We start from the raw sequence: 12,177 nt of genomic DNA, 5'->3' as shown, positions 1-12,177 counted from the left end.
CAACAGTAGTGCAAAACAATTGCACTGTTTTTCATAATAGTGCAAAACATTATTTTACAGTTTATACATTTAATTAGGTAGACTTCACTGGCAGGCTTTACATACTGGTTTAAATGATTATTTGTTTCCCGGCTTCTGGCATCCAGTTACCTATACAAAGGAATGAGTTCCCTTTCTGATTATGATTATTTATAACTCTCCAAAATATAGTTTAGACATGAGTCTAAACAAGAAGTTGTAATTTTGATTGTTTACTCAGTAGTGACGAATGTTAGAGAATGTTGTATGAGTTTTATTTATCAATTTGATAATTGTCAGAATAACGTGTTAAAATATCAATAACATTATTTTCCCATGTGATCAGAATGTCTTTAAAATTATTAATTTATTAGAAACATTTAAATTATTACATTAACATCACTAAAGTTTCATCGAGTGAAACAATTTACAAGTGATTATTTACTTCCAAATAAAACAGAACTGGTGTGTGAGGAGATTGTATCATGCAGCTCTCTGACACATTATATCATCTCGATATTAATGATAATCTAAATTAGAAATAGTAACAATAATACAATGCTGTCCCTACCACTACTAAAGACATCGCTACTACTGGTACTAATAATACTAATAATATTATTCATAATAATAATAATAATAATAATAATAATAATAATAATAATAATAATAATAATAATAATACCATGATGGTGGGAGTCATAATAGTAATAGTAACAGTAATTTTTGTATCTGTAAAACATTTCACCAGACATTATCAATACAAAAGTGTTTTAAATGTGACTGCAATGTCCTAAAAAGAAAAAAAACAAGCACAATGTTTGAAAAAATAAAAGTAGTAATTCCAAGCAAAGATCTGTATTTTAAGGCCACTGTTTGACCAATAGGCAAGATTGACTTTCCAGATTGCGGTTTGGCATCCTGCTTTGAGAACCATTTCCATTTAGAGTATATATTTGTATGCATAGCATTTCTTTACTATATTAGTATGTACACAATAGTTGTTGATACCCTATTTACTTCAATTTTTTTCCATATGGTAGAAAATACACGGAGGAGAGAGTAAGAGAAAATGGGTGGCCTCTCCCCTCTCCAGAAATGATTGCCCTTTTCCAAAAGATAAATGGTATACAGAAATGTAACACAAATATTATCTAATAGTTATGTTCTATAAAATTTGCCATTTTCTTCATAGAGAAATGAGCAGTGTTAAATTTGGCAATGGAAGTATTTGAAATCATATCTCCTGATTCCAAAGCAGATGCTTATCCACAAGACCATAGCTGCACACAGGTTTGTGGTTTAAATCCCTACCTTCAGAAGCACATGTTTTCAGAGTTTGTTTCTGTTTTTTTCCTGCTTTTGAATGTATTCATCCCCAATTGCAATGCGGTATAGAAGAAGATTACATAGTTCTTTGAAGTTTTCTGAAGTAGTATTTTTTTTCAAAGCAGGAAAGAGAAAGTTAAGTGCATATTAAACGTTTTGTTTCATTGTGTGTGAAAAATAACATTGACTTATAATGGGATTTCACACAAGTAGTGAAACAATCATTCTGTAATGGGAAGATATTCACTAAATATATAATATAGCATTCACTAATCAGATTTCACCATCTGTTTTGCTAGGCCTATACTTAACTACAAATAACCACCGTCCCACATGCTGGCATTGTATATTACAGTTTAAATTTCAATTTAATCGTAAAATAAAATATTATCTAATATTGCAAGTAAAACAAATATTCCTAAAAAATAATTTATAAAAATGTATCTAATTTAGATTATCTAGGAGTCTAAATATATATGAGGCATACACAAGACCACAAAACCTAAATAGCAAAAAACCTCGAAAGCAAATATATTTATTGAGAGAGCTGTTATATATTGATCAAAGAACATCATTAACTTCAACTTTAGAGTGCTGGTTCATTTCCTTGCTGGGAACAAGTGGGAATCTCTCTCTCTCTTCCTCCCTCAACCTTTTTTGATTGAATTATTTTTTGAGTTGTTAGGCTGATGAGCTCTGGGATGCACCTGCGCTCTGGGAGTAGAACAGAACCTGGGAAGTCTGTGAGCAGTATTGCCAGCAATCCAAATTGTACTCTCTATTGAAGAAGGCTTAAGCAGAACAAATATCCTGAAACGTGTCTAGAGATACACAGCGCTCGCTGTTCCAAATACGGTGAATACTAAAGACTGTGCTAATTATGTGTTGGTATGTCAGTCAACTTGATCACTCCTCCTTTTATGTTGGTGGAATCTCTGAGATAGAGAGAACAAAGACGACTAAAAGATAACCATGCATTATGGTCTAATATTGTCATTGAGGGTTTCTGCTGACATCATAAATAAGTTGATTAAAGGCAGAGAGATTTTTAAATACGACAAGAATTACAATATGCCAGTACAGGATACTAGTACACTTCTTATCCATTATGTATTTTTATATTACAAGTTTTATGATAGCTTGTCAAATGTGTCTTTCAAACAGGGAAAGGTACTACTTGATTATGTACCTACATTTGCCTTCCACATTGTATGTATGGCTCTCAAAGAGTGCCACTATCATGAATACCAGATTTTAAATCTTCAAATTCACTGCTAAATATAGCAATGGTAGGAAACAAAAGTTGTTTCATATTCTTACTTCGTCATAAAGGAACTTCTGGCTACTCTGTTAGGGCTCTGTGTTAGTCTGTCAGTGTAGTGCTGGTTCTCTGCTCTGAAGGACAGCAAAGAGCACAGTTTGGGAGGTGAGGGAGATAGAAAGCTCAGGGGGTGGTGGGGTGGATGGTAGGACACAATTTTTTTTTAATCTTCGGAAGGGGAGACATATCATGTATAGCTTCTTCATTACTCCAAAGCCCATGTGAAGCAGTTGAAAGCAGGGTCAGATGATTTTGGTTCCATACATGACATATAATTATAGATAGGTAAAACATGAACAATGGAGATGCTTTTCACCTTGATGTTCTGAGTGATTTCATACACAATCAAGCTTTTTTCTTGTTGTCAGTTTGACGTCACTCAGAAACCTTAAATGAAAAACACCACCATTATTCATTGTTACAATTCTATAATTCTAAATGTTCTCCTTTCCCAGTACTTCATCCCTAACACTCACCAAAAATATTATTCTAGACATTATTTGCATATTATCAAGAATGGCGATAAAATTATCGCTGCTTTAGCGGCAGGAAAGTGCCGCTAGAGCGGCGATAATGGGCTTGATAATATCCCCTTGTGAATTCCCATAGCAGCCGAGGTTAACAACAGAACCTGGGCTGCTATGGCAATTCACAAGAGCATATTATCAAGCCCATTATCGCCGCTTTAGCAGCAGTTTCCTGCTGCTAAAGCGGCAATAATTTTATCGCTGTTCTTGGTAATATGCCCCAAGTTCTTTGGTGACATCCACTGGGTTTTGAAGACATTGTGACATCATTCACTGAATGGCTCGTTTAAAATATATGGACTTTCCAAAAGGAAAGGAAGATATTGTTGAAGCTGTTCCCTTCAAGTTGAAGCTAAAAATAGACACTAGTTGGAATTAGAATGTTCTTGTTTTGTACACAGAATGATCATAAGTCATAAAGCTAGGTTATAATGGGGGTCACCACTGGGTATTTATAGTTAGGTCAGAAAATGCATTTTTTGTGTTGCTAATAAATATGGCACCATTTGACAAATCTCCATCAATCTTTCCAAACTAGTGCACTTTGTCTGCCTAATTTGTGAATGGAAAGGTTCGGGTGATCTGTGACGCGGGTGCAAGAAAAAAGTGAGATCCCAAAATGCACAATCTACATGCTAGAGCAAAAACCGCTGAATGGAAACACATCACAGTTTGTCAGACAGCTAGATCTTGGTCTGCAGATTGTGCGTTTTGTGATATTTTGTGATTTGGTGTAAATCCGTTCAGCAGTTTAAGAAAAGTAAAGGTTTAAAAAATATTTGTATATCTGGACCGCAAGGTCTGAGAGGTGCATGCAGGAGGGCCAGTTTAATAATAGAACATTCTGATTGGCTTAGAGATCTTTTTCACCTGGGACCAATTTACTCCCATGGGAGTCAGACTCCCGCAGGAGCGAGCACTTAGATTGGACGGCAGTAACAAGAGAAACATTTACAGGCCACCGTTACAGGACTCGGGACTAAGTCCCATGTCCTAATCTTAAAAATGATATAAGGGGCAGGGTGGAGATACCCTGCCCCTCTAAGCCCTGAGGGGGGACCCAGAGAAACTATCCCTGGGGCCAAAATTGAAAAAAAGGCATATTTTTTGCATTGCTCCCGCAGACCTTCAGCGGAATTGCAAAGAAAAATAAAAGAATATGGCAGCCCGTGGCTGTATTCCTTTAATCAAGGTGGGGAGGTGCATGGCCCCCCTACTGAGCCATATTTGGTCACAGGGACCCCATCGCCTGGGGCCTAATACAAATATTTAGGGGAGTGTGCGCGCTACCCCCCTCCATGAGCCTAATTAGGTCCCAAGGACCCTATCCCCTAGGTTGAAATGTAAATAAATAAATTATGTCATAGAACATGTCATGTATGATGTCATATGTAAGGTCATAAGCAATGCATGGGAGGCACAGGTTATAGTTAGCTCTGCTAACTACAACTGGCGAATGTATGCGTTTGTTTAGCTCAAAATATTAATGTCACTGACATTCATCTAACTATAACTTTATTCTAAAATGTGTGCTTTTTCAGTGAACATATGTACATACATATACGTATGTGATCCACTGAAAAACACAATGGTTAAAGTAACTTTGTAGATAGGTAAACATTTAAGTGAATATTTAACATTTTAAACTCAAAAAAACAATTATAGTTATCTCAAGTAACTATAACTCATGCCCCCACCATGCACAGTGTTGTCATGAATGATATCAGTTCTGCAGTCATCAGCAAAGCTACCAGTGATGTCACTGAACACAAAATGGGTGTTGCAATACGTTGAAGTCATAGGCAGTGCATGGTGAGGCGAATAAGTGGTGAATTTCATCATTTTTCTTTTGTTTAAAATGTTACTATGTCACTGAAATGTTCACCTAACTATAACATCACTTGAACCTTTGGCTTTTTCAGTGAATTTCTAGTTTTTGTAAGAAAATAGATAGTAATATTTGATTAACCATAAGGCCAATGTACTTCCTTCAGTATACCTCAATATTAAACAAATGCTTGGTTGGACACCAAAATCTTCATTGTGGGTTAGGGCTATGCAGGGCCTGCTGAATCTCCTGCCATCACCCATCTTGAGTGCCGGTGGGAGCTGCCAATTATTATTTTTTAAAATGTATTGAGGAGGGGACATGCGGCCCAACTCCCCCAGCCTTTGAAGGTCCCATGAACATATTCTTATTTTAAAGGGAGCGCATAGTCCCCCCTCCACCTTAATGGGCCCCAGAAACTACATCCAATGGAGAGGTATTTTTTTAAAGGGGTATGGGTTCCTCTTCCTGAGTCTTTACAGGTCTGGGGACCCCTGACACCTGGAAGCAAATTCTTCTTTTTGAAGGGTGGGGCCAGGTGCCCCCCCCCCCCTTTTGTATCTAAGATTGGCCCCTGGGACCCAGCAACCTCGCCAGCTCCCTGCATGTACCCATTTTGAGTGCAGTGGGTGCCAGCATAGGTTCCCACCCACTGGGAAAAGGTAAATCTATATGTTTCTGCCAGGCGGGAGCCATCTCTGTTTCTCTGTCTGTAAGATCATGGGCAGGGAAAAAAATGCCTGTTCCCATCCAGCGGGAGTATTTGTGAGGCTCACACAGGATCAGAGCACACAAGCATCCACTGATTGCACTCTCACAGACAGGGAAACATTGTCCTGGGGTGAGCTCCTAGGAATACAAGAAGTGAGCTAGCCCTGGGGATTAGGGACCCAAGGCGTTTGAAGGCTTAGGGAGGGGTACCATGCAATCCTTTCCCCTTAACGGAAATGTCCCGGGGATAGGATCTCCAGGACACATAAAAGGGTTGAAGGGTGGCTGCGTGCCCTCCTTCCCATTAAAAATAAACTAGTCCTGGATATTTTGTCCCCAGGGCCTGTAAAGGCTCGGAGAGTGGGACCATGTGTCCCCTATCCAAAAAAGAAAATGGCCTGAGTGGATGGGGTCGCTTGGTCCTCAAAGAGGATCAGGGAGGGTAGACATGCACCCCCTCCCCTTATTTTAATATTTGGCCGCTGATAATGGGTTCCCCATGGCCTTAGAAGGGTCCGGGAGAGGAGTCACATACCTCTCCCCTTTCATTAACTCGGGCCAAAATAGGCTTGGAGAGGTGGTTCTCATGTACATCACCCTCCCCATGTAATGACCTGGCCCATCTGCGTGTCATTTTAAAATAAAAAAATTAAGATGCTGCAATTTTTGTTTTTTTGCAGCTATCATGCTGGAGTACATGGGACCCCGAGAGGTGTCCCTCTGGGACCATCCCACAACAGCTAGGTGGGCAGGGAATGCCCTACTCTTCCCCCTTATACTATTTTTGTATATATATTCAGGACAGGGTTCTAAGTCCCAGAGTCCTGTAATGGCTACCTCAACATTTTTGTTCATGTTGCAGCCAATCAAAACGCTTGCTCCCGCAAGAACCTAACTCCCTCTGAAGCAAGATGGTCAAAGGGAAAAAACTACAGAATGGATTTGCACCTAAACACAAAAAGCACACTTTGTGGACCAAGATCTAGCTTCCTGCCACATTTGGTGCAATGCTTTTCACCAATTTTTGCCGTATCCCATTCCAAAAAAATACATGGATATTTTGAGTTTTGAGACCTCCATTTTTCTCAGCCCCTGCATGATGGACCACCCTGAAACTCTCCAGGAAGGAGCTCAGCACAAGAACAGCACTTTTTTAGAAAGTTTTGTCAAAATTTTGCAAACTGAATCAAAGGTATTAGCAAACCAAAAAGGCATTTCTTATGAAAACACCATCCTAACTATACAAGAATTGTGTGTTTTGGCCTAACATACAAATATATATGTATCTATGCTTGAGTATGAGGAGGTCAGAAAAACATTGATTTTCCATCAGTGATGTCACCGACCATGCCATGAGTGATGTAATATGTAAGGTCATAAGCAGTGCATTGCGGGATCTAAGTTACAGTTAGCTCAGGTAACTATAACTGCTGAATTTCACTGGTTTTGTATGAGTAAAATGGGAGTCTAAATATATAGTCCCTGTAACCTTTGTTTTTTCAGTGAATTTCTAAGGTTTTTTAAATTCTGTTTCTATCTGTAACCAATGAAAATGAGTGTGTAAGTGAGTGTAAGAGAGACCCAGTGGGTGTGTGACTGAGTGCATGAGTGGCTCAATGTGTGTCTGACTGGGTGTGTGTGCGTTTGAGTGGGTCTGTGACTATCTGCATATGTATCTCACTTGGTGTGTGAGTGGGTGCATTAGGGTCTGAGTGAGTCTCTGACTTTTTGAGTAAATGTCATAGTGGGCGCATTCATGTCTGAGTGGACCAGTGACTGGGTGCATAAGGTTTTGAGTGGATTTGACACTTGAGAAAGACTTATAACATGACAAGTGAAGCTTGCAGTGAGACAGCACAGGAAGGATCTGCACTAGTAACCATCACCCATGTTTGAAGGACTATTTCTGTACATGGTTGACAAGTATTAGTCTACATAGCTCAGAGAGTGTAGGAGTACACCTTTATCAGTGCCATCAGATATTTAAGTAAATGTGCTGTAACTGCCTTTTATAATACCTCTTATGGTTGTCTAAATGTATGTAAGTAGCTGCACAAATACTTCAGTGCCCATGTTAGGCAAAAAAAAGATAAGTAGGTGTCACTGCAACTACCTTTGATGCTGCTGCATAAATAGTTTCTGGTGAGCGTCTGAATGTAAAAGTGCTTCTGTAGCTGTTTCTGTAACTGAAAGACTGGCTCTATGCTTTTGTGAACATGTATGTGAATTGTTTTAGGGATGGCATACTCTATGTACTACTTGGCATGGAGGCATGCAAGTGCCTACATAACATATTCAAACTCAAAAGGACATGTCTCAATCTCTTAAGCACAAAACATCATCCTGTATTAAATACCTACAGTATATTTTAGAAGTGTATGATGTGTACTAAAACGTAGGGTTGATACTTGAAAAAGCCCTATGACATGCCAAGTGAAGCTTGGAGTAAGAATAAACAGACAGGGTTTGCACTAGTAGCCATCATCATTGATTCATAAACTATTTCTCTGCATTGTTCAGATGGTTGTCAGTACTACATAGTACATATGTGAGTGTAGCAGTACACCAGTATGCCATAAGATGTTTAAGTAAATGTACCGTTATGGTACTGTGTGTTTTAGTAGCTCAATGGCTGTCGAAATGTGTATGCAAGTGGCTGCACAAATATTTCAGTGCCTTTGTAAGAGAACAGAGATCTATGAACATGTGACTGCAACGTCCTTTATGTCTACTGCAGGCATAAGTAGTTTCTAGTAAGTGACTAAATCTATATGTGCTTCTGTAGCTGTCTGATTAGGTTGCAGAGAGGGTCTATGCTTTTGTGAACATGCATGTCAGTTGCTTTAGGGATACATACTCTATGTAGTACTTTACATAGGGGTCTACACGTGCTCAAGTAACTGATTCAACCCAAAAGAACATCCTTTATGGCATGTGTACAGCATATCTTAAAAGGGTGTTATGTGCACTAAAACATGGGTTTGAAACTTCATAAACACCTATAACATGCCCAGCAAAGCTTGCCATGACAGTGCACAGACAGGGTCTGCAGTAGTAGCAATTACCCTTTCTGAAATACTATTTCTCTGCATGGCTGAGAAGATTGTGTCAGTACTTGACTATATATCTGAGAGAGTGTAGAAGTACACCTCTATTAGTGCAATGAGATGTTTAAGAAAATGTGCTGGTATGTAACTGCATGCTATAATACCTATATGGCTGTCTAAATGTGTATGTAAGAGGCTGCAGAAATACTTCAGTGCCTGTGTTAGGCAATACATAGCTATATAGGTGCGATTGCAACTACCTTTGAGCTTGCTGCATATATTAATAGTTTCTGGTGAGTGACTGAATCTATACTTGCTTCAGTAGCTGTCTAAATAGCTGAAACAGATACGTTATGTTTTTCTGAACATTTATGTAAGCTGCTTTAGGAATGGAAAACTCCATGGCATAGGGGCATGCAAGAACACAAGCAACTTAGGGGCATATTATCAAAAAACAGCATTAACATGATCGCCGCTTTAGCGGCAGAAAACTGCTGCTAAAGCAGCGATAATGGGCTTGATAATACATCCTTGTGAATTCCCTTAGAAGCCCGTGTTCTGGTGTGAACATGGGCTTCTATGGGAATTTTCTACGGCGTATTATCAAGCCCATTATTGCCACTTTAGCTGCAGTTTTTTGCCGCTAAAGCGGCGATAATGTTAACGCCGTGCTTGATAATATGCCCCTTAGTGAAATGAAAAGAACTTCCCTCATCTTTTAAGCACAAATCAACATGCTTTATAGCACACCAACAGCATCTCTCACATGATTTGTGCACAGTGAAACTTGGATTTAAGATATTTCAATTCAAGCTCTACAACTGAAAGTGTAGCAGTACCATGAGACATTTAAGGAAATATGCTGGTATGTGATGTTTTAGTATCTCTATGCCTCTTAAATATCTATATAAGTGGCTATAAACAAACACCTCAGTGCCTGCTTTGCGGAAAAGAGAGCAATGTAGATGTGACTATAACTATGTTTGAATCTGCTGCATGCACAAGTAGTTTCTGGGCATGTGACTGATTGTATATGTGTATCTGTAGCTGTTTGACAAAGCAGTGTAATAGAACTACAACAACTAGAATTCAAAGAAAAACCCTCCTTGAAAACAGCACATCATATATACACATGTAAATATTTGTACATCTTCTAATGCCTTGCTAACTAAAAGGTTCACTCTTAATCTACAGTTTGTTTTACCAGCAATTACACCATGTAGTAATCAGCACACATACAACATACTAATTCAAAGCAAGTGATTGAAAGCCAACTTCTCACACACCTGTCTGCAAATCAGACAAACTGTCATATTCACATACAATCATAAAGCGCCTTACTCATCTATTAATAAACATACAAAGCCATTCACAAAACCACTCATATATTACCTCATATAGTTCGAATATATTCGCTACATTTTTTGATACTCTCTTATAACATTCTCACATACACATATACCATTTCAATATTTTTTTCTCCAAATTAAATGTCATTCACATACCTGACAATTGAGTTCGCTGAACGAATATTATATTGTTTGTCTCATCATAAAGATAGAATACTGTCAGGAAATGTCAAAACTAAGCATAAGAATGGGACACTACTCTCACACAAAACATCCATTAATGGCAGCATTTCCACTTTGCACCCTCTGATAGTATCATCAGTAGAAAATGCTTTCTGTTTTCCACCTAGATTCCATCAAGATGGTGGTCAGATGTGCCACACTTTTGGCATTAATTAAGAATGTTAGCACTCTAGTTGCTCATCAGAATACTGTAGGAAACTGCTGTCCACCAGGGGTTAACTGGCAGTCTACTGCTTGTGTTGAAAGTGCATGTTTCACTTTACATGTCAGAATGATTTATTGAAATAGACAAGGAATATATTTGCGAACTCATATGAAACGTGTCCTAATTTTTCTTTCTAAAAAGCTAAACATAATTTCTATGGCAAAATGAAACCCCTCATTATTTGTTCCTTTCTAAATTAAATGTTTTAAATTGTACCAGTTTGATCAAATTAAGGTGGCTTCAGGTGTGCCACACTTTTGTTACAAGTAAGACTGTTAGCACTCTAGTCGTTCTTTAAAATGCTCTGGGAGGCTTCAGTAAAACACACAGGAATCAACTGACAGGATGTTCTTGTTGGAAGTACATGTTTTACTGAGAATGTCTTACTTCAATTTCATATGGCTGAGAAACATAGTGTGAATTTACAGAAAATATACTCTCTCATTTTAGCTTCTGGAGCACCTTCTATAACCACTATTGAAAAATAATGAGAAAACAGTTTTCTCTCAAACACGATTAATGATCTCCCAGTAGAAGAATTTATCAGAGAGTAAAATCTCTTAGAACACACTACAATTTCTAAAATTAGTATGGCACCATCAACACATTATTTCTCCTTTTCGTGATCCTCAAAACCTGCCATTCACTACAATGTATCTCAATGAGATGCTATCATTTATATTGGCCCCAAAATGGCTGCCAGCCCTTTCTGATTGAAGTGCTCACAGCCAATCAGATCTCCCCATGAGATCAGTGCTTAGTCTCTGCCCAGATATTCTTATTTGCTTTCCCCTAGATGTCTCATCAACTACTGAATGGATTTATACCAAATAACCTAAAGAGTGATCTGCAAACCAAAATCTACCTCCTGGAAAATGTGGTGTAATTCTGTCCAGTGGTTCAGGCTACAGTCGTTTTCAAAGCTCCTATTGGAATTAACACGGGACATCGTATTTTTTTATCCCCTGCTTGGCGAATCACCCTGAAACTTTCAATGCCCAACAAGACTCACTGACAGTTATTTTGGAACATTTTGGGAAGATTGATCAAACTTCGCCATAGATATAGGCCAGTCAAAAAATACTTTTTCTATAGGAACATGGTCCTGACTATAAGTACCTACTTGCGACTGCTATTGGGTAATATATATACATATTGAGAGAGAGAGATATATAGATAGATATATTTCACTGGAAAAAACATAGGTTGAATTTATGCTGTACTTAGGTATGGTAATATTATCTTAGATAGCAATGAAACAAACTTAAAAATTCACTGCAAAAACAAAAGGTATAAAGAACCTTATAGTCAGGTGAAAATTTCAGATAAATATACTGTTTAAGTTGAACAAAACCACTGAAATTCATCAGTTAAATTTATTTCAAATAACTGTATTACCTCATGCCCTAAAGCAACTATAACTTGAAACCCCGCCTGTCCAAACAACAACAGTAAGGTAACCCTTCTTCACACGCAGCCTGCTGTCCAACACACTAACCTTTGATTTTGTCAGTGAATTTCTAGGGTTTTTCATCATAAAGTAATATTTTGTTACCTTACGTTATACCAACACCTTAAAATTCACAGGCTCTGTACACC

General features: G+C 38.2%; 1 protein-coding gene across 2 annotated transcripts in view; it reads right to left on the bottom strand.

Moving 5' to 3' along the window:
• The window catches only part of SYT9 (synaptotagmin 9), an 881,257-nt gene that overhangs the window by 32,511 nt on the left and 836,569 nt on the right, over nt 1–12,177 (bottom strand). Inside the window, exon 7 of one of the 2 annotated variants that reach the window (XM_086955879.1) lies at nt 1,333–1,445. The exons of the other annotated variant lie outside the window; for it this stretch is intronic. Coding sequence (XP_086812005.1) covers nt 1,335–1,445 — 111 coding nt within the window. The 3' untranslated portion in view covers nt 1,333–1,334. The remainder of the gene's footprint in view (nt 1–1,332; nt 1,446–12,177) is intronic. 2 annotated transcript variants of the gene reach the window in all.

The sequence above is a fragment of the Lissotriton vulgaris genome, chromosome 2_1 (genome assembly GCF_964263255.1).
Source record: "Lissotriton vulgaris chromosome 2_1, aLisVul1.2, whole genome shotgun sequence".
Lineage (NCBI taxonomy): Eukaryota > Metazoa > Chordata > Amphibia > Caudata > Salamandridae > Lissotriton > Lissotriton vulgaris.
This window is presented reverse-complemented; position numbering and strand designations above follow the sequence as displayed.